General features: G+C 40.5%; 1 protein-coding gene across 1 annotated transcript in view; it reads right to left on the reverse strand.

Moving 5' to 3' along the window:
* The window catches only part of LOC104510008 (F-box-like/WD repeat-containing protein TBL1X), a gene marked incomplete at its 3' end in the record, with an annotated part of 64,140 nt that overhangs the window by 14,521 nt on the left and 30,640 nt on the right, over window positions 1-18,979 (reverse strand). The window contains exon 2 of the mRNA XM_010152137.1: window positions 11,505-11,612. Within this exon, the coding sequence (XP_010150439.1) occupies window positions 11,505-11,562 (58 nt within the window). The remainder of the gene's footprint in view (window positions 1-11,504; window positions 11,613-18,979) is intronic.

Consider the following 18,979-nt stretch of genomic DNA (forward strand, 5'->3'; position numbering starts at 1 on the left):
ACTCAGGAGTTACCTCAGAGATGCCTCGATGAGCAACAGTGAAACGATCTATTGAACACTGCACACGTTTTCTGTTTGTGAACTAACTGGACTCAGTTTTCTCTGGTAAATTCAACAAGCATACTGTCCAAAAAAAAAAAAAAAAAAAAGAAGTCTCTAAGTTATTTGCAAATTATTCAGTTTAATTACTCATACTATGTGATTCTTCACTGAACCATTTGTTACTGTAGAATGAAACAGAAAACAAAGAATTCCGAATATCAAATTGCCTTGCACACACATCTCGGGCATCTTTATGATGAACAGCCTCTATCCCAACACTGAGCACAAGTAACAACCCATTCCCACACATCTTTGTATAAGTAATGCCCAGTGTGGCCCTCTGTCCTGGAAAATAATGAGATTTCATATGGAGTGCTGCATCATTTCCCTTAATAAATTTCCCTATTTCTTTAACTCAAGCAGTCCACACTGAGGTCTTCAAATGCAGGGACCTCAGGTTCAATTTCTGAAAATCACTAAATTAGTGATGCTATTACCTCAATAGAAAGAGAGTAGGATGAAAAAAAAAGAGGAGGCATAAACTATCTGACAACCCCTTGTTTTTGTATAATAATTTAACCATATCCAGGTGGAAATCATCAACATTTCTTATTTCATTGATTTCTCTGACATTGTGTCATGTTTTTTTTTTGAAATTCCCAATACCAGCTTTTCCAATCCTCACCTCTGAAGTAACACGCTGTTCTCTTCAAAGGTATTTGGCAAGTGGAGGATACAAATATGAGCAAGGTTGTAGAAATTATTAAAACTTTTGGCTTGGTGGAACCAACCTGCAACTGCTCTTATGGGATCCATGGCAATCACGAGTTGAGACGCAAACAGCTGAACTTCGAGCAATTGTATTTTCTTAATCCTGGGCCTAACACACACTGATCTAGTTCCTGAGGTAAACGACCTAATTCTTGCCCACTGCCCAAGAGAACACAATGATGTTCTTCACTGTACTTGACTGCAGCTGCCATTTAGAGTCTAGTATTTCCCCTTCTACATGATGCACTGAGAACTGAGAATGTAATGCGGATCCCTATCCTTGTTTCTCCTCAGATTTCTGTCTAAATGTAATTAAGTATCCATAAAAATGTGGTTATAAAACCCTAGTGTACATACGCAGAGGCTTCACAAAAAGGACACCAGTTTCTCTGAAATACGTTTGGTTGCAGTTAGTAAGTGTCTGGTTCCTGGAGCCACAGATAAGATGCCACAAACAGTTAAAAAAAAAAAAAAAAAGAGGTGGGCAAAAATCCTACACCACACCTTGTTTATTATTCTCAGCAGACTGAGATTCTTCTCCTAGCTGAGCTTTTTATTTCTTGGTAATACAGCCTAGAGTGCCTCTCTGGTTTTGGCAGTGTCTGCTTGTTTTTGAAGACTTACCTTCGCAATTACATAAAGGGCTTAACAAGGACACACATTAGCAATTTAAAATAGAGAACCGCAGTTGAAATATATTTTTAGAAAAATCAGCTGAACAATAGGGCTTGTACGTTTGTTTCAAGATCAGGATTGCTGAATGATTAAAATTATTTCCAGAACCCTGGGAAATGTGTCCTGTACTACAAGCTCTTTCACAGTCCCTGGGAAATATAAAGAAAGGATCCCTAGCTGTAGCTCCTGTCAGTTGCCAAAATTAGAGTGTGACTGGTTACCCCAAGTTTTGTAGAAGCGATTATTCACTAATATTAAACGTTACGCCCTTTTTTCTTGGATATCTGACCTGCTCACCTGCTGCCAAGAATTCAGAGCAAATGCCTGCTACCCAAAATTATTTTATTATGTGCCAAAGAATGTTTTTGGCAGGGTTTTTTTTTTCTTTTTTTATGCAGGAAAATATGTTGGACAAGATTAACCCAACTTGGAAATGATCTTTTGATGAGCAGTACTTGGCACTCACTATGTAAGCCTTTCTGAGGGCTGCAAATTAACAAAAAGAGAAATTCAATACAGACAGAAAACAGAACATGGGCAATGGAAAGAGGAACTTAAAAAAAATCTTTTGAAAATAAGGTCTGAAATAATCCCCTTTCTCACTCTGTGTAAATAGACTGACAATTGCAAATAAATGTCAACACAGATCTAGCACTTTAATGCCACTATCAGCAAGGCTTGAAATAACTTAGTTGGCAGGAAAGTCTTTTCCTTCTAAATTAAAGGGATGCTGTTATCTTTTAGCCCTCTCCGTGCAACCAAACGTCCAGTGGGATGTGCATTTTTTTTAGGATTGTGTTTATAAAGAGACTTTCACAGGCATACGTACTTCACAGTTTACTTCCGTGAGCTACGCTCTTCTGTCGGTTCTAACAAGTCACCTGTAAGAGGTGGCAAGGAGCACCCCACCGCCGACCCTCTGTGGGCATTCGGGAACTCCCACACCAGGACGGTTTCTGCGGATGGTGACTGCAAAGGGAGTCCTAACGCGGCTACGCTGGTTGGTTGTGAGGAGGGGTGGTTTGTAACCGCCACAGCTGTGCAGGCAGAAAAGCCCCAGCATGCGGGCTGCGGGCAACACTTGCAAAGCTGCAAGATACAGCTGCTTTCACGAGGCCTGGAGAATCACAAGGAAAAGCAGGAAAATGACAAATGTGTAGAACTTCACTGGATTTGCCAGCAAAGCCATCTTGACCTATGGATACCTGCCCTCCAGACAACATCCTATTTCCTTCATGCCCCTATAATACTGCATTCATACAAGCTTTAAAAAACGAGACACAAAGTGATCAGAACCAAAATCCGTGCTACGGAATACATTTGCAAAGGCGCAATTGTTTATGTTTGTGTAGCTTAAAAATCACCGTGTTTGCTCAGCGTCTGAGACCCAACACTGTACGGCAACTTTCAGGCCAAAGAAAAATTAAAATAGCCAAGTTTAGAAAACAGTGAAGAGACCTAGAAGGAAATACCAAGTATGTAACGTTTTGCAAATGGCAAAAGAACAAGATACTCAGTGTATTTTTCTCCCTCGCAGGAACTTAAGAAAATTCTGCACCAAGTATTACTTTTCTTACGTGGCATTTATATTGCTATTGTTATGCAACAAGAGTAAAACACACAGAGAAAGAAGTTTTGAAAGGGACATCTTGAACTGCACCAGAAAACATGTGAAACTATCATTTACACCTAGGCATATAAAGTAGGTATTTGGTCACAAGACCCTTCAGTCTGTCCATACATAAATGCACATAAAAATGGCCCTCATGCAGCTTATTATAGACTTTTGAAAATATAACCAGAACAAAGTATGACAAAACCAGTAACTTCTGTAGCTGTAACAGTAGTTTTTCCCTCTCTGTTGTGGAATTTGGATCTTGGGAAGCCAACCCTCACAAGCTGCTAATATGTATTCACCGCTCTACGAAGAAAGCGCACAATGTGGTTTTGGCTCACACGTCGTTTCACACGGTTTAGAGGTGCTGTCGGCTCAGAAACCAATTTTCTTATCTTTAAAGGAAGCTGGGAAAAGTATTTACCTTTAACCTGCCAGTTTCATCCTTCCCAAGATCTATAGCTTTGATAAGTTTAAAGAAAAAAAAAAGTTTTGGAACTGCAGCCCAATAAAGCTTGTTGTCTTCTAGTGCTGACCCTGACTTTCTTAAAACGCACTTAGCATTTGCAAAGAGAATAAATGCTTACTAGCAGAGAGAGAAACTGTGCGTAATAATACAGTTCTTATTTGAGAAACGGATTTGTCTTTCCAGCAGCCATCCATCCTTCAACTATGAAGTACAATTTCAAATTCAGAGTTACTGTTACTGGAATTAGACAGTCCCTTTGTCCCGAGTTTAAAAGAAACACAGAAAGTGGAGGAAAGAATAAAGAAAAAGAAAGAGGAGCACAAACCCCCTTATATACCCTTTTGATAGTACATCTTATATATATATTATGCTATATTATATGCAATTTATGTAGTTACAGATGGTTTCTCATTAGATAGGAATATTCATTCTGGGGTGACCTGTAGGGAACACTTTTATTTACACCACAACTTTTTTTTGTCAAATGTCTCAAGTGTTCTTATCCAAGAGTTACTTCAACACATACTCCATTCCTAGAAACACCATGGATTTATTTATCTCAAATAATTAATGAGAGGTCACAAATGTTGGTTCTATACCCAACTTCCAGTATATCACAGACTTGGATCATAAGTTTAAGTAATTTTATTTTAATTGAGTGGGATGGCCCTAAAGAGGATAACACATCATATAAATAGGCCTGCATGCCCACAAATCAGGTCTGTGCTAAACCATGGGAATTAGAAATGGATTTTGTATTGCTCCAAAGCCTAGTCACTGTACAGCTGAAAAGGCAAAAGAAACCCTGTCTTCAGTCTTCACATCAGTTCCTCACTAATACAGTTAGCATCTCGTTCATATTGCATCCACATATATATATTCACCTATAAATCCATAAAGAGTACCTTGAAATAACAGAAAAATAATGTTAAATAGTGGCACAGGACACCTGTAATAATCTTTCCTCAGAGGATTTCAATACATTTTAGGACTAAAACCTTTCACTGTCTGCTGTGAGGTACCATATGTAGCATTAACCTCACTTTCAAACAGGAATAGTGAGGCAAAAAAACCTTAAACCCAGGTTTATACACCCAGTTTCTACGTATTTCCTTAAAAAATGTATTATTTACTCAGTAATTCCTGTTCAGCAGCCAGCTACACTAGCACAAAAGTAACTGTGCAAATAGATGCTAAGCAAATACCTAAGCGTCTTTATACCACTGCGGCGAAGTTTGGTCTACGACCTACCATTACTCCACATCGAGGCAGAATGCCTGCGACCCAAGAGCCAGCGATAACACGTATGTAGACGCAAATAATGCAGCCACAGATTGTTATTGAAACAACACTAAAATGTGTGGTTTATCTTTGGCTGGCAGGATGTCGTTTCAAGGATGTATTTTTCACTCAGCAACAAAAGGTCTCCATCCCACTATTAGAGCAGCGCTGTGTGCACAGCTTCAAGGGCATTCCAGTGACTATCGAGTGGAACAGCACCTTTATGTATAGGTTCTTTAAAAGACCTTTGAGGCTCCCCAGCATTGAACAGGAGGTTTGAACGTGAGCCAGCAATGTGCCCTTGCAGCAAGGAAAGCCAACAGCATCCTGAGCTGCTCTACAAAAAGAGTTGCCAGCCCGTCAGCGGAGGGGATCCTTGCCCTCTGCTCAGCCATGGTGAGACATGCCTGGAGTACTGGGTCCAGTTCTAGGCTCCCCAGTACAAGAAAGACAGGGACGCACTGGAGAAAGTCCAGTGAAAAGACCAGCAAGATGATCGAAGGACTAGAGCATCTGGCATACAAGGAGAGGCTGAGAGAGTTGTGACTGCTCAGTGTGGCGAGGGGAAGGCTCACGGGGGACCTTATCCATGTGCCATGTGCATAAATACCAGAGGGGAGTGCGAAGAGGATGGAGCCAGGCTCTTCTCAGTGGTGCCCAGTGACAGGACAGGAGGCAATGGGCACAAACTGACACATGCATGAAATTCCACTGAAACAAAATAAATAATTTTTTTACTGTGAGGTGACAGAGTATTGGAACAGGCTGCCCAGGAAGGTTGTGGACTCTCCATCCTTGGGAGATGTTAAAAACCTGACTGGACTTAGCTCTGCGCAGTCTGCTGCGTCTGACCGGACTCTGAGCAGGGGAGCTGGACTAGATGATCTCCAAAGGTCCCTGCCAACCTGAACCATTCTCTGGTTCTGTCATCTCCTGAGATACCACCCAGCCTGAATTCTCCTATGATCTTCGTGAGCCAAACTGGAAGAAAACATTAAAAAAAAGGCAAAAGAAAAATCAGTATCCACCGACTCTACCATCAGTGCACATGACTCTTTTTACTGTCACACTGGACAAGTGCCTTTATTGACCAAGCAACTCACTCTTCCAATGAATTATTCTTCAAGGTGTAGATTTTAATAATTTAAGCAAAACCCACACAGTGTATATTCCCTTTATACCTTGCACCAGCCTTCCTACACAAAGGAAGCTGTTCGCTTTGAAGCAAATTTAGCTGACCTATATATGTCAATATTTGATGCTATGCTTAATCTGAATGAGTTTTGACATGTACTTCTCTCATCTGTGACTCAGGTTCGCTGTGCCGTACACAGGTGTTCAAAATACTCTAAACGTAGCTCACATGCAGAAAAAGTACAGACATCAGAGGAAAACTGCACAGGCTTATGTAAGCAAACACTGTTGCATAAGGCGCAAATTGAAAAGAACAGAATATTGCTCTTTAGTCATTCCCTACTGCCTCAGACCTCACCCAAGCACACTGCCATTCTTACATTTTGTATACAAATTTCTTTATTAAAAAAGAGAACGAGTCATAAAGAAAATATTTTCCTTCAAATTCTGTTGCTTCATTTTCAAAAAATTGTAAATGGCATTGGAAAAATTGTAACTTGGTTCTATTCCAACTACTAGCATCTGGTTGGACACCATTACAAAGATGAAATTCTAGAAATTTCAGAATGTCCGTATTTTGGATTCTCTCATGATTCCCAAAGGCAGAATGAGTGTAAGATGCCCTGGATGTGGATAAGAGGAAAGGCCCATGTCTGCACACGCCTAACTCTTCAAAGGATATTGTGCTGTGATTCACAGAAGCATTTCATGCTGTGTGTGCCCTTGAGCCCAGGCCTATGCTTAAACCTGAGAGAAAATCTTATCTTTTAGGAAAATAAGGAGAATCTCTCAGCTATGAACCAAACAGACCAATGCACTGCTGTCATCCTGAATCTGCAGATGGAAACCAGTGACGTTATCTGCTGCCATAATCTGTATGGCTGTGAAGAAAACAAATAACACTTCTAAAGCATAATGGTGAATTGTCCCAAGTCAGCAGCTAAAATTTCATTGACATCTTTTTAGCAAAAGCATCCAGCTAGTGTTTTTATTGTCTTGGACATCGTACGGATTGTACACTGAGGAATAGTTTATCAAGTCTATGACATAAAACATGGAAAAATCCAAACTGAGCAGTAGAAGTATGAGTGCAAATGGAAACTGTTACGCAACCTTAACTCTAACAAGTCATTGCCCGACACCCGCTACAACAAATGCTCTGCTAGGGAGTGGTACAAGCTGCAGACAGCTGAGGAGCTGATTTTCAGATAAGGATTCTATACTGCAACATGCATGTCTGTGCTATAAAAAGAACACAGTTCAATCAATCAATGCATCAAAAATACCAAATACGAAAAAGCTTTAACAACTGAACTGACCTGTTGGGCTGGGCAGGGCAGGTAATTTACTGTAGCATTGGGACTGACGATAGGCTTGGTAACTCGCAGCAGACAGCAGCACATTTTAGATTAAAAGGTGAGAGAACTGATTTCCCTTAGCTTTGCCATCCCCACACCACTCATTTTTCAGTTTTCCTTGGAATCCTTATTACTCCCATTGCATTGTACTGCTCTGACCTTTGTTCCAAAAGACGTAATTATCTGGTTTTGTCTTTTGGGCAGACAAAGCAGAACAGGAAAACTATATTCTGAATTGGATATGGTCCTGTAGAAGGACAGCTCTTCACTCTGAAGAAAACCAATAGAAGGACTATGTCAGCCATGAAGACGACTGCTAGCAAAAGTATGCTTCTTAGGAGTTTGAAGAGGTGCAAAGCTGAACCAACATAATCTGGATGCCAGAACTTCGGCTTCTTTGGTTCAATTCTGCCAATGCACCTGCTTTGTTGGTATAAATACATCCAACACAGGAGTATTCTGTGCGCTCCAACCTCCACACTGGCAGTACGCTCACAGCATACACATAACCTAAGCCTGATTTTAGTGACTAAAGCCAACATTTTCACTAAAGGCAGTCTTTAAATCAAGACACCTACAAATAAATGTAACCTGACTTCAAACTGACTCAGAAGATAAACAATGCCTGGAAGTACTCAGCACATTTAAGAACTGGGCCACTTTAAATTGTGCACCAAAAACTCATATTGAAAAAAGGAGCAAACTGACCATTGCAGGACTTCTGGACAGGAAATAACAATCTTAAAGTGAAATGAAAGACTCGATTTCTTTATACCTCAAGAAGAGGGACATTCATGGTCCTACAGCAAAAGCGACAACAGCTAGCCACCTTAGTGGTAGAATCCCTGTACCATCAACCCATGGAGCCTAAATTCAAATAATGCTTGACTGCTTTGCTTTTCTGAGCATAGGTAAGCCCTGAGTCAGTCACCTATGTGAAGAGGCAATTATTAGCTTACTTATTTTAACACAGCTAAGAAAACTAGGCCTTAAGTTGTCCAAATTTTGTCTCGTACTGCAGGGATGCGAGTGCACTGCCCCTGGCCCAGGCAGTGTCCTCCAGCCTGCCGCTCCAGCAGCAGGCAACTCAAAGCAGTCTCCCTGGCTGCTTTTTTTTTCTGTTAAATCACATGATCCATCAGCGTAACTCATCGAGTGCCACAACTTACCATTTCATTCCATCTGCAAATGTACTTGAGAATCGTCTTATATTTCCTTCCAGGTAACTGATAAAGCTATTGAGCAGCGTCATGCCAAGAACAGATTCCCCTGAGTTCCCACTAGAAGCAACCCGTGAGATGAACATTCCCTGACTCTCGATCACTTTTCAAGATGTTTCCGTTAGTCCGTTTTTAATCCATTTGGTAACCCTGGATTACACTGATTTTACACACTGTTCTTTCGTTTTGTTTTTAACCACGCTGTCAGCAAGGCTAAGTAAATGTCATAAAGCAGTCTGAGTGTCTTTGTCAACTTCAGTTGTGATCCTGGAAAAAGCAGTATCAAGTTTGTTTGACAAGAGCTATTATCCATAAAAACTTGCTGGCTGGCATTAGGCATGCTGTCATCTCTTCATTTTTTGTTGAAGGTATCCAGTTTCAACCTTCCAGTGTCTTTGCTTGACCTATAGTTACCTGGATCATCTTGTTTAACCTTTAAAAATTCTGGCACAACATTTGCTTTTTCCAGTTCACTGGAACTCCCCTTGGTATGCCAAGATTTGTTAAAAAGCAACAATAATGATTTAGACAGTTCCAACTCTAATAGTACTCTCCTGTGCAAGCTTTCTGGTCTGACAGAGAATTAAGGAGGAAATACAATTATTGAATTTCACTTCTAACTTCAATTTCAGAAGAGCTGAACTTCTACTAGAATGACCTGCCAGCATTTTCATAATGAAGTGTAAAGCACCCATCAGTATTTTTGCTATAAGGTTTCAGATAGTCTCAAGCGCTTCTGTGCCTTGATGTCTCAAATCACCTGAAATATTGTAGGGACAGTTTGCTTTTTACACAGTTGTTCCACCATATGTATTTCCTTTTGTCGTTTCTCTCTTCCACCCACCATTTGCTACGTTTGATGGGGAAGCCTGGAAGTTTTACAGGATAAGATTAAAGGACAGATATCTGAAAAAAAAATTGGATTTTGTACAGTCTTGTAAGCAACCTTTATGGCTGTGTTTGATAAATTTTTAGAAGCTTAGGGTTCAGTTAATGTTACTAAAAAAATCAATGGAATAACCTTGATTTTGGCAGACTCCTTAAATTTAGGGGTTTGAACTTAAACTGTATTTAAACACTAGTCCTCTAAATTTGGCATCCATTATTTCTGAAGCTATTAATTAAACAACTTTCATCTGCTGTTGCATATTATGGCATTTATACTAGCAGGTGGAAAGGCAAGATGCTATATAACAATTTCTGTCTTATTACCCTACTTTATCTGAAAATACAGATATAAAAATTTCTTTGGAAAAAACAATTACAGTAGGAAAAAAGATTCAAACTAATTGTAAGAAGCTTTTAAAATAGATCAGTGGATACATCACTGCTTAGCTGCTGAATTGAATTACTAGCAGACTGTCAGGTATATCTACTAAATCAATACCTAGCATCTAGACTTCAATATTCTCAGTTTGAAGCATATTTGCATATTTCTTCAAATATTTAACTTCTACTCTCTTATATGGTAAATACAACAGAAACAGTGGAAGTACAAAGTTTTTGTGAATGCCTTTAGTATGTGTGGGTTAAGTAAGAGAAACATTTGGCCCTTTAAAAAGAAGGTAAGAGTAGTACAAGTTGCAATTAATATTAAAATTTGTATGTGACGTTCTCCCTATAACAGAAAAAGTGATGGCTTGATTGTGGGAGAGGGGTGTCCTAGAATAACTTCTTCCTGACATTTGGCTGATATCACCATTTTTGTGTGACTTTGTAAAGCCTCCTGAATCATTACACAGCCCTAATCCTCTAGTCATCTATCAAGAGGGATAAAAAAGGCTGGTTTTCTTTTTTCACATCAGGAAAAGTTACTGATTAATACACTGTTATGTAGAATCTCCTTCAATACGAATGTAACAACACAAAACAATTTCAGGATTCTTTAGGCTTCAATTATGTCCGTTTGCACACCGCTCTAATGTTCAACACCTTTTCCAGCGTGCTACCCAATAGCTTATTCTTAAAAACAAACTTTATCTGGATGAAATTTGAATTTTTTTAGTTCCCATCTTTCTTTCATCTGATTGCATGCCAGAACTAATTTTTTTTTTTATAAGCTCCATTATGAGAGAGAAGAATACAATGTGAGAAAACAGCTACTAACACAGGCCACAGTTGGAATCTCAAAGAGATGTTTTAAAAGACCAAATCCTGAAAAAGTATTATAAATCGTCTTCCAATTTCAGTGGAGATTCCTTGCATAGCGAATTGAGTTTCTGGGATGGAAATATTCTTGGAAGTAGAAGAAACAAATCAAAATAACATATCTAATGAGTGCCAGCTATAATGACCAACAGAAGCAGGCTAACCCTGCTGGGATTTTGGTCCCCTGTGCAATACATCTCTCAGGTGTGGAGGGCTTACTCTAAAACTGGCTTCAAGTCTTCTGACAGGAAGACATGTATTTTTCACAGATTATTTTTTTTTTTTTTGGATGTTTCAGCATATGAAACACCACAATTTTTTAGTCAATTCTACTTTTACCAATCCAGAACACAGGCCAGTACCAGGTAAACTGGGCTCCTGGCTATAAATTCTTTGTCAGTGTTTCTCACCTCCCCTGTTACCTTTGCACTAACAGAAGGTTTCAAGTAGCTAAGAAAAAAAGATACAAAATCCATGTGCTTTGTGCCTTTGCTGCCAAAAATTACTGTGGCTGCTATGATATAAGTCTACAAAAACATTTGTTAACATAATGTTATTCATTTCCTTGTTTTGCCTAACTCCAATGTTTACTTTGTACCTGAGCATGTTGGCACTTTTATTATGTTCAAGACCGAGATTTCAAAGAAATGTGGGCTTGTGCAAGAAATATTTAGTCAGAGTTTATCAGTTTCAAACATTCAATGTGACATTCCTAAAGCAACACAATGCAAAAAGCCAATTTTCCCATTTCATGTATGACCTGAAGTTGTGAGGAAAGAGAGGAAATTTACCCGATTCCTGAAGATAGCGATACACCAAGAAATTCACTTCGTCACTGGTTATGCTCATCTTAGCCCAACCTCAATATGATGAGGTTTACGAGAAGTGTGATCCACGCTCTGTTCAAAGGAAAAGAAAAGAACAGGTTTTGTTTTATCTCCATTTAGTATGAAATTCGTTATCAAAATAGAGGTGGGAACCGTTAAGATATTTAAAGATCTCATATAGTTATTAGAGCCGTTATGTACCAATGTGAGACACCCATTAAATATTGTGAACCAAGTACTCGAGCTGTACATGAGAGAGTCAGGGAAAGCATTTTAGATCTTGGAAGCCACTGCAAATGTCAACTCTTCTGTGGCTTTCCTACAGCTTCTCTGGACACTCCTTTTTACCCTGTGAGCATTTTCTTTTCAGAACTGCTGGCAATTACAGTCATGTATAACACACCAAATCATAACTTTTTTCAGCCCCAAATTTGTAATCCAGTTTTCTGTCTGGTAGTTCATCCACTGAAAAGACACATCCTTTCCGTACACAACTATGTTATGCAAAGAAAAATAAAGTTCCGATAAAATAGAAACAAATCTATATTTATGATGTGATTACAAATTTTATTACTGGGGGGAAGAAAGAGAGAGAGAGAAAAATAGAGAGAGAGGACACCATATACCTTGTGCCAATACGAATATCCTGGCATCATATAAAGTTATAATATCTCTGCAGATTAATGGTGAGCAAGAATTAAACTTCAATTATTCACGTAAGTAATCATAACCTTTAGGATGACAGTTTTACACTACTATTTTAGGCATATACTCTGATAATAAAACCATCGGTCTTCAGATGATAAATTTGTTTTGAACATTTTCCATTAAACCTCGATGATTCATTTCTGTTTGGGAATCTGACTGAAGTAGTTTGGTTTGAAAAGCCCTAAGTACTTCTCAGACACCAACTTTGCCACTCTGTCAGCCACACTGTACCTGTAACTAATCACGTAGAGATTTGGATGCAGAAGCACACGCTACCCTCTCGTCGCGCAGCACAAACGAAAGACCGTGGGCGTGTGCTGTTTGTTTCAATTTCCCGTATGCCTCTTCTTGGCAAGAGGAAGGGTCTTTGTTCATCGAAAACCTCCTCGGTAATTCCTGTTGCCTAAAGTAGCACCTGCTACCGCAGGCAATGCTGATGGACTGCAAGCTTCCCCTGCTGCAGACTTAAACCAGCAGTTCACTCATGACTGTAACAGATGTCTCGGCATATCTGTGTGAAGGCAGGTCATTCGAACCCTGGTAAACCTGTTATTCTCCTGGGTTGCTATATTTCACCAATGGCTCGCATCCATGTTTTCCGTAAGAAACCATGGCTTGCTAATTTGGGAGGCAGCTTCCTCAAGTATTCCAGTCTTTATTAATACAGTCTGCACTTCACGGAGAACAAGAAGAAACAAAATAGTGAAAATTGTGCAGTCTCAGTGGGGAAAATCTCCTTCACTTTGGAAAGGATGAGCACTTTCTGCCGAGTATCCGGATGAAGATAATATCAGCTGCATCCAACATCCAGTTCTGTCACACGTCACCTATCGCCCTGGGAAGTCGGTTGGTCTCTTTCCTCCTCAATCCCTCATCTGTAAAATGGGCTCAAATTTCTCTGCCACAGGGATCAGGGGACTGGAAGCACTGGCAGCCGTAAGGGCTTTAGTTACCAAGGCTGGCGACTGCAGGCAGTGGAAGCACCACTTTCAGCATAACTTTATATGTGCTTCTTCCAGATAAACAGACTTGTTTCTGAATAATTAATAAACCCCTGTGCCCCCGTTAGCACAAACGTCACCATACCACGACGAACAAGACAGACATTCATGGCAACAGTTAAGGCCATTTTCATCCCCAAGTACTTAAAATACATCTGTATCTCTGCTACAGCCAGGCCATGACAACAATAAATCCAGAAACTTTGATAGCTGTGGGTTTAAAAAAAACACCCTACGTAATGCTTCTAAAAGCATTTTAAAAATAGAAGTTTCAGTATTCGGTGGTAGGAAAGTTGGTAAAGATGAAATCTCTTACAAAAATTCAGTTTCAGCAATGACGTACTTTGTGGTAAAGTGAACTTTATTCAAATTAAAAAAAATCAAGAAACTACAAATGCTGTTTCTGGATGCATCCTGCTACTTTAAGACAATAACATGATTTCCCACATACAGACTGTTGCCTTGGGAAAAGGAAGGGAAGGGAGAGGAGGAGTGTCGTTTTTTGTTTGTTTTTCTAAAGACGACTTTTCTTAAGTGAATTAAAACCAGAGAAAATCAGCCTGACTGCAAAATAAATAATCTGACAGCACCAGAAAAACCTTCACAGCAGCTACCTTTGTATCAGAATCCCAAGTGCACCGAGTGGCTGGATTTACAATGCATTTTCCCTGAAGTCAGTCAACAGGAATTACTTTGACATATGTGTCGGATCATATCTTCATACGCATTGTTACCATGCCATAAATAACCCGAAGATCCCCACTCAGACATTTAAAGTTTCTTCCCTCCCACGGACGCCAGTGCAGCAATCAGATACACAACTGTAAAGCTTTTACCCGTCCAAAAAGATAAACAGATTTTGGCTCTGACCCAGAGAAATCTATTCATTAGCAATTTGGTTGAGCTACGAAAGACCATGCTCCATTTCATTAACACTCCTTTCTGTTTCCTTCTTCTCCACAGACAAAACACCCCAAATAAAGGAGGGTGCGGAAGACACGGTGGGGCGGAGAGGAAGGTACTTCTATTCCGTGTATCTCCAAGTCTGATTCATAAGGAACAAACAACTAGCATCCCCCCCTCAATACAATTTTTTTAAATGCAGAGATGCAAAATTTTGTAGAAAATCGTGCAAACCTTTAGTTATCACTGTGACAGATTTATTTCTGCTAATTGATGATCTCCTTTTGTTACTGGAGAGCGGTATTACCTAGATTAATAGTTTTTTAGAAGAAATAAATTACAGCTTATAAACAATACTGATGTGCCTTTGGAGACATTTCACATTGAAACCTGGAATAACATCTTAATTCATCACAATGTCAAGAGGATTTACCAAAGCATTGAAACATGTGTTTGAGCTTTCTTCACTTGCAACACTTTTTCCTGTACCCAATTACACATAATGGAAAATTCTATTTACTTCAATCTCGCCTTAGGAATCTGGGTTGTGATCCTGCAGATATTTGAGAATGTCCAAACACGTGTCCAGAGCCCACTAAGACTTCCCGAAGTATAATGGATCCTAAACATTCCACCCTTCCCCGGTGGATGGGTTGTCAAGACCATGCAAAAATTAAATTTAACACTTACTTTAAATAAACACTCAACTCAGAGTTCTGCCGGGATAGGTTTGCAGAAATGCTTCCCACACAGAGGTAAAAAGCTGGGTTATTAGCTCAGACACGCTACCGCTGTGCTCCTAGGCCTGCCTGGCTTTTGCTGAACGAAGTCGTTCAGCTGGAGTTGAGCTGGCTCCAGCAAAGCTAACCCTGTGTGCTCCGGGCAACCAGGGCAGCTTGTTTCCTGGAGCACACCACTGGACCCGATTTGGCTCCATGCACCGACATACCACTGCTCTCAAATTAAACCTTCCTGAAGCACTGGGAATCTTGCTAATGGGCCGTGCAAGTAGCTCTGGAGACGGCAGCTTCGTGTATAGCTACGGTTCAGTGCAGCGCTGGTCGGGTTGACCAAGAATAGTTTGTTTATATCCCATCCCCTTACTCAAGGATTGCTCTTCCTTCTCCCGGCGTATTTTAGCGCTGTTGCCATAAATAAGGGAGATCTGGCTGGAGAATTGGGAAAATAGCTTTTTCAACTTGGAAACAGCAGCTAAAGACACAACTCCTCTGCCTCTCTTCTAAATCATGCTCACAGGGTCCTGCGAGGCCGTGTCCTGACCTCCAGGCTAACCCCGGGGCAGGGGATGGCCAAGCCTATTTCAGGAAAGGAGTTTACATGTGCTACTTGAAGCGGCACTGCCACTCACAGGGAGTGGGAGTTACCAGTCCAATTTTCCCCTCAAGGAAGGCGGAAACAGGCCAGACATTTTGGGAAAACACCTAAACTAAAACCTAAACCTGAAACCTAAATAGGAAGCCAGGCACTTCCCATTTCTGCATCCAGCCCTGCCGACAGAAATTCATCAGATGGCTATTCTGGCCCTCCTTTTAACCCCTGACAAATTCTGCAAGCTCCAATCGGCTTTAATGAGTGCTGAGCAGTCGTCCGCTTCTTGGGATGATTTTTCTGGGGTCATTACTGTTAAGTAAACACCCTCCCTACCCTTACAAATTGTCACTTATCTCCTGGAGGGGCTACACTATTTACCTACTTATTTGACAAGGCTAGGCCAAAACATCTTTTCCCAACCAAAGTTTTAATGACAACAAGATTGTCATTAAAATTACGTGGGGTGAAGAGAAATTGTGTATTTGGCTTGGGGGAAAAAAAAGCAAAAATGAGAGCTAAAAATGAAAACATTCCATAAGGTTCAAATATTTAATGCTATCAAATTATAGAATCATAGAATGGTTTGGGTTGGAAGGGACCTTAAAGATCATCTAGTCCCACCCCCCCTGCCATGGGCAGGGACACCTTCCACTAGACCCGGTTGCTCAAAGCCACATCCAGCCTGGCCTTGAAGACATCCAGGGATGGGGCATCCACAGCTTCTCTGGGCAACCTGTTCCAGTGCCTCACCACCCTCTCTGTGAAGAATTTCTTCCTGATATCTAATCTAAACCTCCCTGATTTCAATTTATACCCATTACCCCTTGTCCTACCACTACAGGCTCTTGTAAAAAGTCCTCTCCCAGTACCCTTGTAGGCCCCCTTCAGGTACTGGAAAGCTGCAATGAGGTCTCCTCAGAGACCTGATTGATGCCCTGACGTGTGGAACTGGAGTTCACATACTCGTGCTCCCATTTTTTCACCCAAGATGGCTCCATGCACAAAGCCACGTCTCTCAGGACCCACTACAGCCTCCCCATCACCGAGAAGAGAATGTGAACACGAGAACTAAAATAGACTCTAGGAAGGCACCGTGACAGCACAGCCAAATCAATGTGTTACTGTTTTGCATATGCTCTGTAGTTTAATGAAAAACAACATTTCCCAAAGCCAGAAGCCACTTCTCACAAAACGAGTCACTCTAGTCAATCTCAGTATTTTCTGTTGAAAAACACTTTCATCGGGAGCTTTCCATGAGCCCTGTGCTTCTGTATTTCCAGGCTGTGTCTTACCATAGAGCCAGAACAGAGGCAGCAGCCAGCAGCACTTCCCCAAAGGCGAACGAGCTCTGCTTGGCCCACACCACTGCGTTCTTCAGTCTTGGCTTTTATCACAGCTGCCTTTTCCCGAGGAGGAACTCCAGAACTCCTTCCCAAAATGCCAAACCCAAACTTCTGGAGAGGAAAAGAGCAAACTCGGCCCCCTGTCCCCTTACAGTCTCTCCTGCCATTTCATGCAGCTAACGAGTACAACATCTCTTCTTCACAAGCACCCTGACAAAGGAATGAGACCACTGCATTGCTGCCGATTACAGGGTACGGAGCAGGCGGGATGGTTCTTTCCAAACTCCACCTATGCCAGTCACCAGAATAACAGCTGGCCTTGATCAAAATGCAGCTTGTACATGCATGATGTCCAGACTCCTCCTTGTAAGGCCTGAACTTGACACCTTGCTTTACAAAAACTAGACCTGAAGTCATTATTCACAGAATCATAGAATCAAAAACTAGACCTAAAATAGAAACAGTTGCCCCTTCTAGAGATCATGCACTTAAAAAAGCAAATGAAGATGTGCTCGCAGTATGACCTTCACCCTATCTCCCCGGCCTTTCTGATCGAGGAGGCAAGCAGTTAACTATGCTCATTCTGTACCTGATCACCACAGCTCATCCGAACGAGTTAATGACAAAAAATGAGGCAACTGAAATCTCTCAGAGCTGTTGTCCTCACCTCTTTACAGGTGCTTGCAGATGTCTTCGCATCACTTATATGGTTAATATTTTGAGGTTTTCTTCACAAACACAGTAACAAATTTGTTGTTTTGGGGAAATGGAAAGTGAGATTCTGCAGAACAGGGCAATGTCCTTCGAGAATGGTTATTGTGCTGCACAGTATGTGCGGTCTCACTCAGGGCTCTGTCACCGACATCTGTAGCAGCTCAATAAGGACAGGGACTCAAAGAAAAAAAGCAATAGGCTTGTCAGAAAACCTGCATTACCAAATATAAGGCTGGCTCTTCTCCTGGTTTTGGTTTGAAGCCTATTTATTTACACTGACCTTCTGCTGATTTTTAGAAGGCCACACTGGACCAAGCTAATGCAGGGAGCCGCAGCTCATCCTCATTCTCACTGCTGCCTGTAAGACCCCACTCTGACTTAACAACTGCATCTGTATCTGTAAGCTCCAGGAAAAGTAGCACGGATATAAAAAAAGTCCATTTTGGATCCTGACATGTTAGGGTATCTCGTACCCTAATCACTGAACTCAACCACATCAGTGTTCAAAACATGGTGCCAAAAAGAGGAGGAAGAAGGAATGACAACTACAGACATGTGGCAGCCATCAGTGAACCTGCAATTCTGTCTTGAAGAGGTCATTCCTGACGAATCAAATGCTGTGTGGGCAAATCTGACAAAAATGGGGCTTTCATTTAAATAAAATAAAAACTTTGTTCAGGGAGAAGATCTGTTTACCGTGCAATACCGATAAAGACATCCCTTTTTTAAAGCATAACTGTGCTTACTGTACTTATCCTTTTAAAGATCTGCAATGAATTATAGAATCATAGAATAGTTTGGGTTGGAAGGGACCCTAAAGATCATCTAGTTTTCAAAATGTTTGTCCTGTCCTGGAAAAATTTTAACAAAATAATACATCACCCATTAAAATGTCAAAAAATCAAGCCTAATACAAAACTATCAATAAAAATAACTTGGACAGTTAAACCCTTTATTGGACATAACTGCAGAAAGTTTTATTTCCGCATGAACACTACTTTTCTTTATACTATAAATTAAGTTTCAAACTGAAGAGTCATTTGGAACCAAATCCACATCTATTTTTTTTTTTCTGAAAAGGGCAACAAAAGATATTCCAGCAGTTTCTAAGTGTTATTCAAACATTTTTCAATTAACGAACAATTTCCAGTGTGAAAGAACTAAATGTCAACAAAAGACATCACCAAATTCCCAGTAAACTCTACTTCCTCCATCAAAACATGTAGAACTGTGCATCAGCTCTTTTATACTTATAATCTCTTAGTATGATCAGGCTATTTTTCAGTTCTCAGCTGGTTGACTTAATTACATCAGCCTCCAGCATTTCAGTTCTAAGAGTTCAAGTGGATGTTTTCCAACTCCCTTTGCTGAGGAGTGAAATAGGTTTTCCTGTATTGATCCTTCCTTTTTGGCACTTTGCTAAGGGAAAAAAAAGCAA

The sequence above is a fragment of the Eurypyga helias genome, unplaced genomic scaffold (genome assembly GCF_000690775.1).
Source record: "Eurypyga helias isolate BGI_N326 unplaced genomic scaffold, ASM69077v1 scaffold1905, whole genome shotgun sequence".
Taxonomy (NCBI): Eukaryota; Metazoa; Chordata; class Aves; order Eurypygiformes; family Eurypygidae; genus Eurypyga; species Eurypyga helias.